General features: G+C 39.0%; 2 protein-coding genes across 7 annotated transcripts in view; both read left to right on the forward strand.

The window, feature by feature from the left end:
• GNPTAB (N-acetylglucosamine-1-phosphate transferase subunits alpha and beta) overlaps nucleotides 1-3,150 on the forward strand; it is a 94,801-nt gene extending 91,651 nt beyond the window's left edge. For all 3 annotated transcript variants that reach the window (XM_045553115.1, XM_045553114.1, XM_045553117.1), the window contains one exon: nucleotides 1,170-3,150. In XM_045553115.1, the coding sequence (XP_045409071.1) occupies nucleotides 1,170-1,247 (78 nt within the window). In that variant the 3' untranslated portion in view covers nucleotides 1,248-3,150. The remainder of the gene's footprint in view (nucleotides 1-1,169) is intronic.
• Nucleotides 3,151-9,016: 5,866 nt separating this feature from the next.
• SYCP3 (synaptonemal complex protein 3) overlaps nucleotides 9,017-17,690 on the forward strand; it is a 33,988-nt gene continuing 25,314 nt past the window's right edge. For 3 of the 4 annotated variants that reach the window (XM_045553124.1, XM_045553121.1, XM_045553123.1), the window contains exons 1-5: nucleotides 9,910-10,137; nucleotides 10,645-10,711; nucleotides 10,876-10,910; nucleotides 13,443-13,560; nucleotides 14,992-15,088. In XM_045553124.1, coding sequence (XP_045409080.1) covers nucleotides 9,942-10,137; nucleotides 10,645-10,711; nucleotides 10,876-10,910; nucleotides 13,443-13,560; nucleotides 14,992-15,088 — 513 coding nt within the window. In that variant the 5' untranslated portion in view covers nucleotides 9,910-9,941. Of the gene's footprint in view, nucleotides 9,058-9,909; nucleotides 10,138-10,644; nucleotides 10,712-10,875; nucleotides 10,911-13,442; nucleotides 13,561-14,991; nucleotides 15,089-17,690 lie in introns of those variants that run through there. The other variant, XM_045553122.1, reaches the window with a different exon arrangement.

Consider the following 17,690-nt stretch of genomic DNA (forward strand, 5'->3'; position numbering starts at 1 on the left):
GTCTTAGAAAAAAATCTCAAAAAGACTGTACCTGCTTTTAGAACAGGGGTCCAGTGAGGAAGCCATGAGTCTACTGCAAGCTGGCCTGGGTTGCGGAAGGAGAGGGACCCTGGCTGAAAGAAGCAGCTAGTGGCAGTGGAAGGGAGCAAGAGGGTCAGTCTTTCCTCTGTGTCACTTACACCAACAGAGAACAGGGAACTAGAGGGGTGGGAGAAGGGGGGTAAGGTTAAATCGTCTCCCCTCTGCAACACCCTGTACTCTAGTTAGTAGTATCAAACTCTTTCCTTCTGCCATACCTACCACCAGCACAAACAGACCAGCCAATGCTGTGTCTTCCTACCCTCTTGAATCCCAGCTCATCATTCAAACCGTGGTGCCTTATGCTTGGGCAAAGCCCTGCTTCCACCTCTGGATGGAGGCGTAGCTAGTCCTGCACGGCTGGGGAGAAGGAAGACAGGTAAACATAGGGATCCCAAATGGAAACCATAAAGAACACATTTTTTTAATTGAAATTTTATTGTAATGGTGGTTAGGTTTTCTATTTCAGATCTATCATGAATAAACTTTCTATCAGAAAAAAAGTATTCATCTAAGTTCTAAGCTACTAATTTACAAATGAACTTTTACATTGTAACCCATTCATAAATTTTTATTACCTGCATTTCCAAATGATTGTGGTTACAGTAAGTATAGAAAAAAATGCTGACAGGATTTTTAACATAGGTGTTTAGGTTTTTTTTTAATCCTACTCACAGATCTAGTTATTTTCAAACCTAGAGACAATGTCTTAATGGCTAAACATGGCTAGCTTCCTTCAATAGAAAGCCTTGACAAATGGACATCTTTTGAAAAATAAATATGCTTGGGTAATGCTGTGTAAAAATCTGTAGTCATAGCTCTTAGAAAAATAAAGTGTGGGCTGAAATAATTTTAATCCTGTTGATCTCTTTGTGGGCACAAATCTAGGCATATTGACCCTACAGAACTAAACAAAGTTAATGGTTGGTTTTGTTTTGGGAGAGGAGTGATGGAGTCTTGTTTGTTGTCTGTTTTTTATGTGTAAGATTGTGGAAATGATTACAGTCACATGGACCTCAGAACGTTTAATGTACTTATACTCTTTCATCAGCATGAGAATTAAAATTTATTTTCCATCTTTTGTCATTTAGTTAATTGCACTTAAGCGGAAGATATTTCCCAGAAGGAGGTTACACAAAGAAGCTAGTCCTGATCGAATCAGGGTATAGAAGATCTTCATTTGAAAATCATCTACCTCAGCATTTACTGAGCATTTTAAAACTCAGCATAAGAGATGTCTTTGTGACGTGATGCTTATTAGCCAGCCTGGCCTGAAGAAGGAAAACATCCAGTACCATGCTGTTTTCTGTCATGCATATAGCCCATTGACCAGGAATTAGTCAGCTAACACACTGAAAACTTGTGTGTTGAGCAGATCTGAACTGGTTTGACTTTTAAAGCGTTTGCTTATGGACCTGTCATCTTTTTTATAAAAAGGCTCACTGACAAGAGACAGCTGCTAATCTCCCACAGCAACCACTGCAGACTCACTTTAATATGAGAAGCCAAGGCCAGCATGGGAGTGATTGCTAAAAGACCCCAGTCTTTGCATTTCTAAGCCTTCTGCTATAGTTTTTTGCTTTTTTTTCCCTATTTCCCATTTTTGAAATAAGTAGCTACTAAGTTAACTAATTATTCTTGCTTCTGAACATAATGAATTGCAATATCTAAACATATTTTTATAGGTGTTATTTAAATAATGAAGCAGTATTGCCTCTTATTGGCAATATCTAAATTATGGATTTTATTAGTATTTAAGACTATAAGTGGTCTTAAGCCACTGATAACTACTGAAGAGCTCAATGACTGACATCTGAAAAACTTTGTGCTTGTTTACTTCAGCCCCTAAGAATGCTATGATTTAATGTGCAAGCCTAATACAAAGGGCTAGAGTTAAGTAGCAGTGCTACTTACCAGATGTAATTATGTTTTAGAAATGTACATATTCAAACGGAAGTGCCTCATTTTAGAAATGAGTAGTGCTGATAGCACTGGCACATTACAGTGGCATCTTGTTTAATGCTCATCAGTATATTCTAGTAGCTATCTCTCTCAATCTGTTTTGGATAGAACAGGGGCCAGCAAGCTTCTCTGTAAAAGGCCAAATAGTAAATAATTGCAGGACACATGTGTTTCTGTCACATATTCTTCTTTGTTTTGTTGTTTAGGTTTTTTTTTTTTTTTTTTAAATAACAGTCTAAAAGTGTAAAAACCGTGTTTAGCTTGCAGCTGTACAAAAACAGGCCTCCAGCCAGATTTGATCCATAAGCCATTGTTTGCTGATCACTGAGAATTTGTATTTTTATGTATAGGCAAATCCTGACATTCAGCCATATTTTGTTTATGTCATTATACAGTGGATTTGTGGAGACCAGATTCCATGAGTCCTTTTTGAACTCTGAGAGGTATTTTAGATCATGATCTCAACAGTATTCTTTCAAAATGGCAGACATCTTTTGTAAAAAGAACTTGAAATGTATGTAAATACTGTGTGTGTGCTGTAAGAGTTTATGTATTTCAAAAATTGAAGTCTCATAAAAAGTTACATTTTTGTCTGATGCTTTGACTTTTAAATCTTTGAGGATTGTTTATTGTTACCCAGATTCAACAATCAGTTGAGTGCACATATGGTGTGTGCCAGATTCTGTACTGAACACTGCTAAAATTAAGTGGAAAGCATAAGGAGAGAATAGTATTATACAGGAGAATGTTGCTTTATGGGGGGAAATGGGTTCTAAATTACAGAATTTATTACAGAATTTATCATATGGTAAAAATTTAGGGGGATTTCTGGGCGTTATTATAAAAGTGGAGAATTTATTCTAGAAAAGTTATAGAGAAATGAACATTTGGGTGTAACGGGGATTTCTGTGGTTAGATGAATGTAGTCCACACCTAGTTAGGAGCTTGATAATGGGATGGATAATAGAATCATTTGTCTAATGATTTAATAGAATTATTACAACATTAGGGAACACAGGAACCTCAGAAGTTGATGAGTAGTTAAACAGTCTTCAGAGTTTTTAAAGCCTAAGAACCATTAGTTCAAATATAATCCTATAATGGTCAGTATGTATCTTAGTCTGTTTGTGTTTCTATAACAAAATACCTGAGACTGGATAATTTACAAAGAACAGAAATTTATTTTCTAACAGTTTTGGAGGCTGGGAAGTCCAAGATCAAGGGGCTGGCAGACTTGGTTGTCTGGTGAGGACTGCTCTCTGCTTCCTAGATGGTGCCTTGAATGCTGTGTCCTCTCATGGCAGAGGGCAGAAGGCATAAACTCCCTCTGTCAAGCCTTTTTTATAAGGGCATCTAATTGAATTCAGGAGGGCTCTACCTTCATGACTTAATCACCTCCAGAGGCCCCACCTCTTAGTGCTGTTACATTGGTGATTAAGTTTCAATATGCATTTTGGAGGGAACAAAAACATTCAAACCATAGCAGTCTGTATACAGAAGAAGGAAAGCCGCCCCTCCTGCCTGACCCCCTCAAGGTGTTGTCTCCCAAATCTCAGGGCCTTCAGACAGAATTTCAAAACAACTGTCTAGACCAAGCTTTGCTTTTTATTAGTGAAGACACCAAGGCCAAGAGGATTGCTTAAGGTCTCACAGCCAGTTAGAGGCAGAGGTGGGGCAGGAACCCAGGTTGTCTGTCTCTTATTCCCATGCCCACCAGGCTGTGCTGCCTCCCCATGGCAGTGGCACATGTGGGTGAAGAGCACACTCTCTGCAGTCAGCTTCTGGATCCTGGACATGGCCTGCTGTGATTCAGCTTCCTCTTACGAAATGTGGGAGGCAATACTGCTAGCTACCTCATAGGCTTATAATGATGATTGAAGGAAACGAGATGTGTAAAGTACCCAGCATAGCACCTGGCAAATAGTCCTGCCTGGTAAATATCAGTGATACAGGTGGTAATGATGAAAGTTTGCGTAAAGGATCCAGGCAGAGGCGAGGCTGCTAATCTAGTCTTAGGGTGAAATGCTTACACTGTAGTTAGCTAAGAAAGTGACACATTTCTAATTTTAAAAAGGGTACTTTTTTTTTTTTTGCCTCCTCTATTTCTTCAAAAGTGTGTATTTTTAAAGTTATTTCTACATATACCAAAAAGTATGCAAATAATGACTAACATATCAAGGATCTAAAAGTAAAGTATAATCATACCTCAGGTCAAGACAATTAAAGAAGAAACAGGACCAATCACACATAAATTCCTCCAGGGAGTAGAAAAAAGAAGGAAGATACTATCTAGCTCATCCCTTGAGGTCAACACAACCCGAACACCAAAGCCTGGCTTAGATACAAGAAAGGAAAACCATTGACAATCTACCTCAAAAGATTCCCAAATAAAACATTAGCAAGCTGAATTTCTTTTTTCCCCCAAAGAAACAACCCTTATGGACAGGCTGAATCCACTCTTGGAATGCAAGTAAGGTTGGCCCAATGCTTGAAAATCAATACAATTCACAACATCAGCAGGCCCCAAAAGAGAAACCACATGATAATCTCCACAGATTTTTCTTTTAAAAACATTATGAAAATTTTAGAAGTGGAGAGACAAGTAGATGAATTCTCATCTGTTCAATAATTATCAAGACTTTGGCACATTTGTTCTATCTTTTTTATTTATTTTTCTTTGTTGATAAATTTTAAAGTAAATCTGACTTCATGGTGTCAGGAGTACAAAGCCTTGGTTGTTAAGGGAAGGTGAAGGGGGTTCTTGTCAGTCTTACTGCTCCTCCCCTTTCGCTTGCCCTAACAGCTGCATCTTATTGAGCACATTCTGTGTTAAATGCTTTATGTTCATAATCTCATTTCATCCACACCATATCCCCATTTTGCTCATGAAGGAACTGGGTCCTAACTAGGTTTAATGCCTCGCCTAAGGTCTCAATACTAAGTGACAGAGCCGGCTTTTCCACCTAAATCTCTACAAAATTTATTGTTAGCCACTAAAATATCTTGGATTGCAAGGGACAAATCTAACTCAAGCTGCTTAAAAGATAAAACAAAGAAGACTTCCAGGATTGTTGCTCAGCACCGTCCATCCCTGCCTCCCTCTGCATGTCAGCTTTTGTCCCCGTGGTGAGGACATGGCAGCTCCTGTCTGGCTCATATCCCCCAGAGAAGCAGGCGGCTTCCTCTCTGGCTCCAACACAGAAAACCCTGGTGGGGGCGGGATAAGTTACTATGATTGGCTCAGTCTGGGCTCTGTGCCCACCTCTGTGGCCAGAGGGATGGAGACATTTACTAAAAGAAGGGGAAGGGTGCAGAGCTGACAAAAACACTACACACCAGCTTCACAGAATAAAGATTGGATGTATGTGGAAAACCAAGTTCCTGGATTTGTTATTCAAATTGAAGGCAAGCTGCCATACTTGAAAGCAATTGGAAAAATCAAATCTGTTGATTAGAATACAATGAGCCTTATAAGTTTTTCATTACTGAAAGGATTCAAAGAAATGTTTGTAAAGTATTACTATACACGTGCTCCATAAATGGTAGCTCTTATGATTCACAATTGGTCTCAGTTGCAATCTTGTGTTTTTCCTCCCCTGCCAGCTTCACTCGTGGCCTCCTACTATGTCAACCACATTGCATTTTCCCAAATGTGTTATGCACTCTTATTCCTCCATGCTTTTCCAGATGCTATTCTTATGCTTGATTCATCTTTTCCTTCCTTATTCATCTGTTAAACTCTTACCCATTCCTCAAGGTCCATCACCAGTAGCTCATCTACTGAGAAATTTCTAACAGATTGACTGTATGACCTGAGTCTTTGAGACTATGAGTAAGGAAACAAGGGATGTAATATTTAGGCTTTCAAACAACCTTGGCAAGGTTCTCCACCACTAGTTACTAAAGAAAATGGGAAAATGTTTGTCAGGAATCCAGATAATTGAAGTTAAATGGGTGATGATCTATATGGAAAAGTATTAACCATGTGGTCTTCTAAGAATCAGTACTGAGACAAGTCATGATATATTGGCATATCTGTTAAAAATTATAAATCACCTGATGAAGCATGTGGTGAAATCTCCAGATATGGTCTTTATGGTAGTAAAATGCCAAGATGATGGAGATCAATCTTGGGAAATTTTTACCATGAATAAAGAAGAAAAATGATTGATGATCTTCAGTTAAGAGTCACTGTAGGAAAACAAACAACTCAGTCTTTATGATGATATAGTGAATAGTGTGTATTATAAAGAAGGAACCTGAGAGTCGCATCGGTCATTCCTCACCCAGTACCGTGGTGTATTTAAAGGAGCTAGCCAATGGAATGCTGAGTATCATCATAAGAGGATTCAAAGCAAAACAGTAAACAGGAGGGTTCCTTTGAACCTGTACTTGAACTGTGCAGTCTAAAAGTGGTCAGCATCAATACAATCTGAAGCCTTTGCTTGCCAAATATTAGATAAAAGAGGTAAAATATACAACTTAAAATAGAAAAAAGATTGCAGAGCTGGTAACAAACTAACGTAGATGTACAAAAGTTGAAATATATTTTAAACTTGGGAGAAAATAGATATATGCACAGAAAAAATTTGAAATTGTGTATTATCTCTAAGTAGTGGGATTATGGGTGAATGTCATTTCCTTCATAAATGATATCTTCAAAAGATTGTTTTATAATGAATATAACTAGAACGATTTAATGGGAAATTTTAGATAAACTTATTAAATATTAAATTTTTAGTGGACAGCAGAATGCTTTTTATTAGCTAACCTCAGGAAAGCTAACTAAAAATCCATAATGCCCTTGGTTTCATATAAGAAACTTCATAATGCAATCATCTCAATTCTTATGTTTTTATTTAGTTGGGTAAGGATTAAAATTAGAAACTTTAGGTGAGCTCTCAGGAGCTAGAAAAGTCAAAAGATGACATAATGCAATCTTGAATATTCGTGGAGCAGATAAGCCATTCATGTCCTTTGTTCCTTATTCCTGTTTTTCATTTTTAGTAATTCCCTATTTGAGAAAATAAGGCAATGGTGTTAGTAAGCCACCAGATGGAGATGTTGAGCTGTCCTTGTTAATGTAACAAATCAAATTAGGAGTTCCAAACTTACAGTATGAGAATCACCTGGAGAACTTATTTATGATGCAAGTTTTCCAGTCCCCACCTTCAGAGTAAATTTGGTAAGCCTTGGATGGGGCCTGGAAATCTGCACTTGAACGCACCTTTCTTCCTCCCTCTCTCTCTGCCTCCCATCTTTTTTTTTTTTTTTTATCTCCCCCTCAAGTGATTCTGATACTGGCTGATCCATGAACCCCATTTGGAGAAACTGATATTTGAAGCCATGTGCATATATGAGAACATTGAAGAGTATATAAATTGAGAAAAGAACTGAGTAAAACCCAAGCCCTAGGCAACTCCAACATGTGAGGGTCATTTGAAGGAGGAGGAGCTAGCAAAGATTCTGACAAGTTGCCAGAATGCTAAGAAGATAGGAGGAGATACACGCAGCTGTGCAAGCCAAGGGAAGATAGAAACGAGGGAGAAGAAAGAGTGGTCAACAGTGTTGACTGCTGCTGAGAGTCAATTGAGATGGGGACCAGAGAATGTGTATTTGATTTAGCAACACGGAGGTCACTGGTGACTTTAGAGGGAGAACCACTTTGGAGGAGTGTTAAACCCTAAAAGGGTTAAAATCTTTATAGAAACTATAGGGGAATTTGGGGGAGGGGGGGGTCTGAGCAGGGGAAGGCAGGGCACCACCACTTTCCCTGGGAATATTTTTTGTGTCTTCAGGGTAAAGATAAGTTTCTTTGAAAAGACACAGAAAAGCAGTCATAAAGACTAATACCTGGCATATATAAAGGCCTACAAATCAATAGGAAACATATAACACCCAACTGAAAAATGGGCAACAAACGGAAATAGGTATTTTAATGAAAAGGAAATGCAAATGGACAATAAGCATTAAAAGAGATTAGTCTTGTGAGTGACTGGAAGAATATAGAAGACCCCAAACAAGTATCATTTTACACCCACTCGAATGGAAAAATTAAGAAATCTGACTATACCAAGTGATAATGAATATATATAACAAAGGGAACTCATTGTGTTGGTGGAAATATAAATTGTAAAACAATTATTTGGCGTTATTGAAAATCAGCTAGCCTATGACCTGGCAACGTCACGCCTATATACTGTGCTCCGTCAAAACTTTAGCATATGTGCAAGAGATTAGAATATTTATAATAGTATTGTTTACATAGGCCCTAGTCTGGAAATAACCCAGATATCCATGACAAGAAAATCAATGAATAAATCGTGGAATAGCGTCACATGGAATATTACACAGCAGTGAAAACAAAAGAACTATGCTACAAGTAATAATACAGATTCTCTCAATGGCATGACGTCGAGTCAAAAAGTGGGTGGCAGAATACTACATAGACTATGTATGGTTCAATTTTTTTGTAATGTCAAACACAAAACTAAGCCGTGTTGTTTAGGATACAATACACGGGGTAACAAAACTTGGAAAATGGGAGGGGGCGAATGGTTTACACACATTCAAGGTAATTTTCTTATACCTCTGAGTGGGGAAGACGGGGGCGCGGGTGTGGGGGTGGAGGGGGATGGGATGGTAAGGACTGCCTCAAGAAATTCAGCTAATATTGGTAAAGTTCTGCTTCACAATTAGGTGGTGTGTTCACTGTGTTTCATAATTTACATATTCTTTAGCAATTTTCATGATTGTAAACATTTTAAAACTTAAATTAAAATCTGGAAAACGCTGGGCGTCCAGTTTACTAGCAACTGGCCTCATCTGGCTAAAAATACCCTCCGCCAGCAATTTGGCAGCCATCGCTCAGGCGGGGCGGGAGCCTCGCCACACCGTGCACGCATGCGTGCGGCGTCCAGCCAATCAGCTGCGAGCCCAGCTGAGGCGAGGCTGGCTTATTTCCCGCGCGAATCCCGTTTCCTCAGTAGCATCGCGGCAGCGAAGTGGATAGCTCAGGTAAGGGGTGCGGGTGAGGGAGGCTGGAGTTGTGGGGGCCACCTGTCCGGAGGCCGGGAACTGGGGTCTTCGACCATTGGGCCTTTTTTCAGGCGTGAGCAGGGGAGAGGTTTGTCCAGCGCCGGTGTCCGGGCCAAGGGCTGTTTATTGACTAGTGAAGTAAATCTTCCCTGTTGGCGTTAGCTGGGGGCCTCTGACGGGAAGACGGAGGCGGCAAACCTGAGGGAAGCGCCTTGCGCAGGCGAGGAGCTGGCGGAAGGAAGAGCAGGCCGGCTGGGCTGGGTCTGGGCTAGGTCTGGGCCCCGTGGAGTCGGCGCCCCCGGAAGGTTTACAGCGGGGACAGCGGCGGGGGGCCGGGGCCGGGCCGCTTCTGTGCGTCTCTCCCTCCTGCCTGCCCCAAACCGGTCAGAAAAAAGCGGAATTAACTGAAGCTTCCTTGGCATTTTTCCTAGCTGAATGTGTTGTGGAAATCTTATTGGACGTTAATTTTCCGCGACTTACGTTGCAGAACGTTTTTATTTTATATGTATATAGCTGTGAACTTTTTTTGGCATGCTCATGATTTATCTTGGCAGCAACCAAGATTTTATTTTGTGACCGAGACGCCAACTAGATTTGCCTACATTTAAGCCAGAATCTGGCAAAGGGGGCCCTAAAATTCAAATCTCCCAGTCCTCAGGTGCAAACTCTCCCATCACAGCACACGTGGAGTCCGGGTTGACGCTGTCATTTATCCTTTTTTTTTTTTAGTTGGCAGTGTTATTATACTGGTTGCTAACTTTTGGTCCAATAAAGTAAATGACGAAACTGCTGAAGTTTTATTCAACTACGATAATCCTTATTTGATATTTTCTTGGGTTTTTAAAGTTTACCAATTTATTTAAATGATGCGTTTGGATTCAGAAGGTTTGAGAGGTTTGTTTTTTCAAGTCAGGAAACATCTAAATATGGTGCCCTCTGGAAGAAAGCATTCTGGGAAATCTGGGAAGTCATCAACCGAGGATCAGGTTATAAAAGGCTATGACTTTGAGAAAGAAGATAAAAAAGATCTGAGTGGTTCAGAGGAAGCTGTTACAGAAGGTACGGTATATCTAATGTTGGGTAGTGATGGTGTCCTTCAGTTCATTTGCTTTGAACCCACTACATTTAAAACAGCAGTAAAACTTGGCAAAGTGTTTTCATGTGCAGTCATCCCTTGGTATCCTTGGATTCAGAACTGGTGGGTGCGTACAACCAGCTGTACTTTGCTTTTCATTTGATCTTCATACCCTAGTATCGGAGTTATAGAAGCTTATGTAGCATTCTTGCTTTTACAGTCATTATATGCAAAATGTCTGATAAATAGTACATGGCTTACTATGACAGTAACTTAGTAAGACTTGAAAAATTGTTCCTATAAGATAGTCCTGAATTCTGATTTAATTTCATCTAACCTGCAGGGAGAGTATGCATTTACATGTTTCCTTTAAAAATTTATGTTGGCCAAAAGCCTACATGACCCTCAAATGAAGATATTACTTCATTAAAATTTACCAAAATAGCATACTTAATTTCAAAACAGCTTTTCTGTTTTTATTGTCAATACAGGAAAGATTCTAGTAACTGATAAACATGGGAAGAAGAGGCCTTCTGCAGGAACAGTACAAGAATTCGGGTAACTTGCTCAAAATAATTTTTGCATGTTAAAGTACTTCAAGGTTCTTTTGTTGTTTAACAACCATTATGTATGTAAAATACTTGGCATGTGATAGCTTCCAAAACAAGCATGGTATTTTATGGATCTTCAATTAAAACTTTTAAAATGTAATTTCTTTACAGGGGTGAAGTATACAATATGCTGGAAAGATTTGGAGGTATGTTTAAAGAGATATTTGTATTTTAAAAAAATTGTTTTAAAACATATAACTTGTGTAATAGGAAATGTTAATCAGTGGACTATAAGACTGTTACTTAATGTCTTATTCTCATATATAGGATTTTACATAAGTATTTGTTAGTTTCATAGACTTCCATGCTTACGTTTCTATGATGTTAAAAGTGTGAATGGTGCTTTTATTTTATGTGTGTGAACTGAACAGATTATGGAAATTTAGAAGAAAAATGGATGGGAAGTCTTTACCTTTCTTCGTATTCACAGGCTAAATGATACACACACACACACACATATACATACATGTCTGTGTATATATCAGTTTTGCATTTTCTCAAATTCATTATTTATCTGACTTCTGTGTTCTTTAGGGAGGACAGTGTAAATTGAAGTCTCTAAAATAACTATTGTTTTTTTTACATTAATAAACTATGTAGTTGAAAACTAAAGACAACTTTGCTAGCTGGTGAAAGATTTATAATCAGGTCTAGGCCAGGCACGGTGGCTCACACCTGTAATCCTAGCACTCTGGGAGGCCGAGGTGGATGGATTGTTTGAGCTCAGGAGTTCGAGACCAGCCTGAGCAAGAGCAAGACCCTGTCTCTACTAAAAATAGAAAGAAAATTATATGGACAGCTAAAAATACATATGGAAAAAATTAGCCAGGCATGTTGGTGCATGCCTGTAGTCCCAGCTACTCGGGAGGCTGAGGCAGGAGGATCACTTGAGCCCAGGAGTTTGAGGTTGCTGTGAGCTAGGCTGACACCACGGCACTTTAGTCCGGGCAACAGAGCAAGACTCTGCCTCAAAAAAAAAAAAAAAAAAAAAAGAATCAGGTCTAAAAATTCTCCAGTTTTAAGTAGTATGTTAAATATCAGTTACCTGAGCTTTGTTAGAGGATAGTACTCTTGCTCACAGCAACCTCAAACTCCTGGGCTCAAGCAAGCCTCCTGCCTCAGCCTCCTGAGTAGCTGGGAGTAGTGCACCATGCCTGGCTAATTTTTTCTATTTTTAGTAGAGACGGGGGTCTTGCTCTTGCTCAGGCTGGTCTTGAACTCTTGACCTCAAGTGATCCTCCTGCCTCAGCCTCCCAGAGTGCTAGGATTACAGACATGAGCCACCATGCCCAGCCAGGGATATTCTCTTAAAAAGAGTAAATGGTATGGCTCCTCCATATGGATTATTCATACAACTAAGTCTTTTTTGAAAGCTTTGCTCTATCTGGTGGTGACAAATTATTTTATAATCTGTCTTATAAGTTTGTTATTACAGATGATGCTGAAAGTATAAAACATAGTGCAGCTCCATCATGATTATTGAAAGATAACTATGGTAGATCTATAACATAAAGGTATATGTTTAGCAAACCATTATTTGAAGTATTAAAAATTTTATGGACTGGCACTCCCTTCCCTTTCTTTGGGATGCCACACCATCTCCCTGTTCTCTTCCCCTCCTTCTTTCTTTTTTTTTTTTTACTCTCTTTCAAGAAGATAAAATAAACTTTTTTACTTTTGTATCATTAAAATTTTTATGAAATGCAGTATTTATTGGCAAAAATATTCAAAAAAAGATTCATGGAAGTATTTAAAAGTGGTGTTGAATGAATTTATATAGATATTTGCTTAAACTAAGATTTTTTTTCAGTCCTTGGTCCTTGCTCTTTTAGTAAAAAATGTCTTTAAAAGCATCATTGACTACATTTTAAAAAATTTTTTCTTATTTGATTTAACTATTTTTATCCATTTTGGATTGTTTTTTAGTAGAGTACTTTTGTATGTTTTATATAATAAATTATGAAAAATAATTCATCTAAATGTGTCCTTTCAATTGGGGATTATTTTATACATTTAGAAAAATTTAGCCATTATTAGTGTTTTCTTATGAGGAAATTAAGTCAGCCCTTGACTCTTTGTTTTGCTTATTAGCTCTTTTCACTATCCCTAAATTAATAAAATATCCCCAGGTAGAAAAATTAGAATTGGGGCCGGGCGAAGTGTCTCGCGCCTATAATCCTAGCATTCTGGGAGGCCGAGGCGGGCGGATCGCTTAAGCTCAGGAGTTCGAGACCAGCCTGAGCAAGAGCGAGACCCCATCTCTACTAAAAATAGAAAGAAATTATGTGGACAGCTAAAAACACATATAAAAAATTAGCCGGGCATGGTGGCGCATGCCTGTAGTCCCAGCTACTCGGGAGGCTGAGGTAGGAGGATTGCTTGAGCCCAGGCGTTTGAGGTTGCTGTGAGCTAGGCTGACGCCACAGCACTCTAGCCTGGGCAACAGAGTGAGACTCTGTCTCAGAAAAAAAAAAAGAATTGGGACACTAATGACTGAAAGTTGTCTCAGAAAAAAAGTAAGTAAATAATTCTGTTTTTTGAAATTATGCTATTATCTAAATTTAATTTTAAATGTCTTTTCCATAGTGTTGAACCAACTTTATTCATATTTACTTGAATATGTAAGAACAAAATTTTATTCAACATTAAATTTTAATTACTATTTATTTTCAATCTAGCTGACATGAACAAGGTTTTTCTGGCTAAGAAAAAAAGACTAGAAATGTATACCAAAGCTTCTCTCAAATCTAGCCACCAGAAAATTGAACATGTTTGGAAAACACAACGAGAGCAAAGGTATGGTTGTTGGTTTAGAGCCAGACATTTGTGTCATTTCTTAGTCTTTACTGGTGCAAAATACTTACGAAAACTACCATCACCTTGTATTTATTGGAGTCCCTCATAAAAATATATTTGGCTTGATTATTCTAAGTTTTTTTTTTTTTTTTTTTTGGTCTTTTAAAAGACAAGGTCTTACTCTGTCATCCAGGCTGCAGTGAAGTGGCCTGATCACTGTAACCTCAAATTCTTAGGCTCTAGTGATCCTTCCTGTCTCAGCCTCCCAAGTTGCTGGGACTACAGGTGCACAGCACCACACCCAGCTAATTTTTTTCTTTTTTTAATTTTTGTAGAGACGAGGTCTTGCAGTGTTGCCCAGGCTGGTCTAAAACTGCTGGCCTCAAGTGATCCTCTTGCCTCAGCCTCCCAAAGTGCTGGGATTACAGGCGTGAGCCACTGTACCTGGCCCTTAGATAACAATTGAGGGCCAGGCGCGGTGGCTCACGCCTGTAATCCCAGCACTCTGGGAGGCCGAGGTGGGTGGATCGCTCAAGGTCAGGAGTTTGAGACCAGCCTGAGCAAGAACGAGACCCTGTCTCTACTAAAAATAGAAAGAAATTATCTGGCCAACTAAAATATATATAGAAAAAATTAGCCGGGCATGGTGGCGCATGCCTGTAGTCCCAGCTACCCAGGAGGCTGAGGCAGTAGGATCGCTTCACCCAGGAGTTTGAGGTTGCTGTGAGCTAGACTGATGCCACGGCATTCACTCTAGCCCGGGCAACAGAGTGAGACTCTGTCTCAAAAAAAATAAATAAACAAGCAATTGAGGTTTTTAATTATAAAAGTAATTTATATTTATTCTTGAGATACAATAGTTGAATAAAAGGTAAATGTCATGGAAATCATTAGTCTTCTGATAGTTAACTATGTTCAATAATGTAGAAAAAGGCCAATCTTATATTATAAATAATTTGTATATTTTAGCTGACTTTTCTTTTGTCCAAAATCTTTGTTGCTCCAAAATGGAGGAAAAAATAAGTGAAATATTTCTATTTGGAAATCTTATATGATAAATATAATAACCTCATTTAATCAATTTATTATATCAGAACCTATATTCAGTAGGAAAAAATGAAAAATAAACTACTTGGAGATAAAATGAGTTTTTCTAGGAAATTCATATGTACAGTTTCAAGAACTAAAGCATGTGAGAGGGCTTTTCTATTAGCTTATTTGGAATCAGCATACTTCTGGAATCAGCATAAATCATCATTTTATTTTTTGGGTTCCCATCAGATTTAAGCTGCTATTATTTCCCTTTTAAAAAAAATTGATTACTAGAAGAAAGCATTCCTTTTTTATAGTATAAATATGTCAACTCAATTTTGTTTTAAATTTTTTTTCATATTGGTATGAAATATGACAATAATTCATTATGTTTTATAGGCAGAAGGTTAAACAGGAATATTCTCAGCAGTTTATGGCTTTGTTTCAGCAGTGGGATGTAGATGCGCAGAAAGCTGAGGAACAAGAAAAACTAATGGTTGGTATCATGATTAAGTTTGTAATTAATCTATTTTAACGAAGTCTCAAGTAGGAGTGGAGAACCTGGCCTTTTATTAGACCCATGGTACTGAGGCAGGTTCCATTAACCATTGTTGGCTATGTGTTTTAGTCCTGCTGAACTGTAACCCACAGAAATATAGAAACATATCATATTCATACAAGCCATTAGTCTTTGCTTCTTATATTGCTTGGGATTCTTACACTTCCAAGTGACAGAAATTTGTCAAAGTACACAAGGATTATTGGTGTATATATAATAAGTTGGAGGTAGTTTAGCTTTAGGCACAGCTTTATGAAAACAGGGAAGGATTGCTCACATAGTGTCATCTGGGTTCTGTTGACAATTCTTAGTAAGCTCTCTCAATGTAGTAATAAGCAAGATACTTTTAATCCTAGACTTACTACAAGTTTAATAACCCCAGTGGACTGAGACTATCTCAACAGCACTGGCGAACATTTCTCTGGAGGAATATCAGCGATCTAGTTTGGATCATTTGCCCATTCACAGCCAGTCATTTTGCATTCAGCCCTATGTATCCATGGGCTCTGCATCCTCAGATTCAACCAACTGTGGATCAAAAATATTTGGGAAAAAAAAATAAAAAATAATACAGGCCGGGTGTGGTCGCTCACGCCTATAATCCTAGCACTCTGGGAGGCCGAGGCGGGAGGATCGCTCGAGGTCAGGCGTTTGAGACCAGCCTGAGCAAGAGTGAGACCCTGTCTCTACTGAAAAATAGAAAGAAATTATCTGGACAACTAAAAATATATAGAAAAAATTAGCCGGGCATGGTGGCACATGCCCGTAGTCCCAGCGATTCAGGAGGCGGGGGCAGAAGGATTGCTTAAGCCCAGGAGTTTGAGGTTGCTGTGGGCTAGGCTGACGCCACGGCACTCTAGCCAGGGCAAAAGAGCGAGACTCTGTCTCCAAAAAAAAAAAAAAATACAAATTTAAAAAACAATATAGTGTAACTATTTACATAGCATTTATGTTATATTACATATTATAAATAATCTAGAGGTGGTTTATAGCAGCAGTCTCCAACCTTTTTGGCACCAGGGACCAGTTTCATGGAAGACAATTTTTCCACAGGGCCGGGGGTTGGGGGGACGGTTTCAGGATGATTCAAGCACATTACGTTTATTATACAGTCAAACTTCTCTGCTAATGATAATCTGTATTTGTAGCCACTCCCCAGCGCTAGCATCACTGCCTCAGTTCCACCTCAGATCATCAGGTATTAGATTCTCATAAGGAGCGTGCAGCCTAGATCCCTTGTATGCATAGTTTATGGTAGGGTTTGCGCTTCCGTGAGAATATAATGCCCCCCAACTGATTAGATAGGAGGCGGAGCTTATGCGGTGCTGCAAGCGATTGGGAGTGCTGAAGCTTCCCTCACTTACCTGCCGCTCACCTCCTGTTGTGTGGCCCAGTTCCTAACAGGCCATGGACCGGACGGGTACCAGTCCATGACCCAGGGGTTAGGAACTGCAGGCTTAAAGTATATGGGAGGATGTGCACTGGTTATATGTAAGTATTATGTCATTTTATATAAGGACTTGAGCATCTGCAGATTTTGGTATCCTCAGGGGGCCCTGGAACTAGTCCCCCAAGGATACCAAGGGGGAAACTATAATCAGAACATGGTCTACTCCTAATGGCCAGATTTGTGTTACCTACCCATCCCTATGGGAGGATGGAAGTCAGCCCCACTCATATATTATAGAACAGCATTAACTACATTTTCATTTCATCCTTTCATTCTCTGTAATTATCAAACATTTCTTATCTAAGAGCTGAAGTATTGTTCCTATCAAATAATGCTGGGGTTGGTTGATCACCTGTTTTGGAAATGTTAACTTTGAGGTGCACATGAAACACTCAGGTGTTGAGTAGGCCACTGGTATGAGTTGAGTTCAGGAGAGGCTGAAGATACAAAGGTGGGAATTCTCAGCATAAAGACAGTATTTAAGCCATGAAGACTGGATGATATCACCAAGGGAGTGATTTTAAATGTAAAAGAAGTCTAAGGATAGCCCTAGAGTACTTCCGTGTTTAGAGTTCCAGGAGATGAGGGGGAACTAGTAAAGACAGAGTGACCTAATAGAAAACTAGGCCAAGTAACACATTTTAAGAAGGATAGGGGATTAACTCTTATCATATGCTGCTTACAGGCCAAATAAGTTAGATTTGGCCAAGATAGAGGTCAAGTTGGTAGCCTGAGTTAGAATAATTTTGATGGAAAAATAAGTATAAAAATCTGTTCAGAGTAAGACAGAATGGGAAGGAAAGAAACGGGGTGGTAGCCTGTGGAGAAAGGGAATAGAGGTTTTTGTTAAGATTAGAGAAATAGCATGTTTGTATGCTGATAGGAATAATCTAGAGGAAAAAAATAAAAATAATGGAAAGGGGGGACAGTTGCTGAGTTCTCGAGAGTGGATGAGACATGTGAAGAAGTTGGCCTTAGCAAGAGACAAGGATAGTTTATCCTTAGAAACAGGAGAGAAAGTAGAGTGTATATAAGCACAGATGTAGGTGGAGAGTAGATATGGTGATGGGAGACTGAAAGTTCTCTTTG

This window comes from Lemur catta, chromosome 6 (assembly GCF_020740605.2).
Source record: "Lemur catta isolate mLemCat1 chromosome 6, mLemCat1.pri, whole genome shotgun sequence".
Taxonomy (NCBI): Eukaryota; Metazoa; Chordata; class Mammalia; order Primates; family Lemuridae; genus Lemur; species Lemur catta.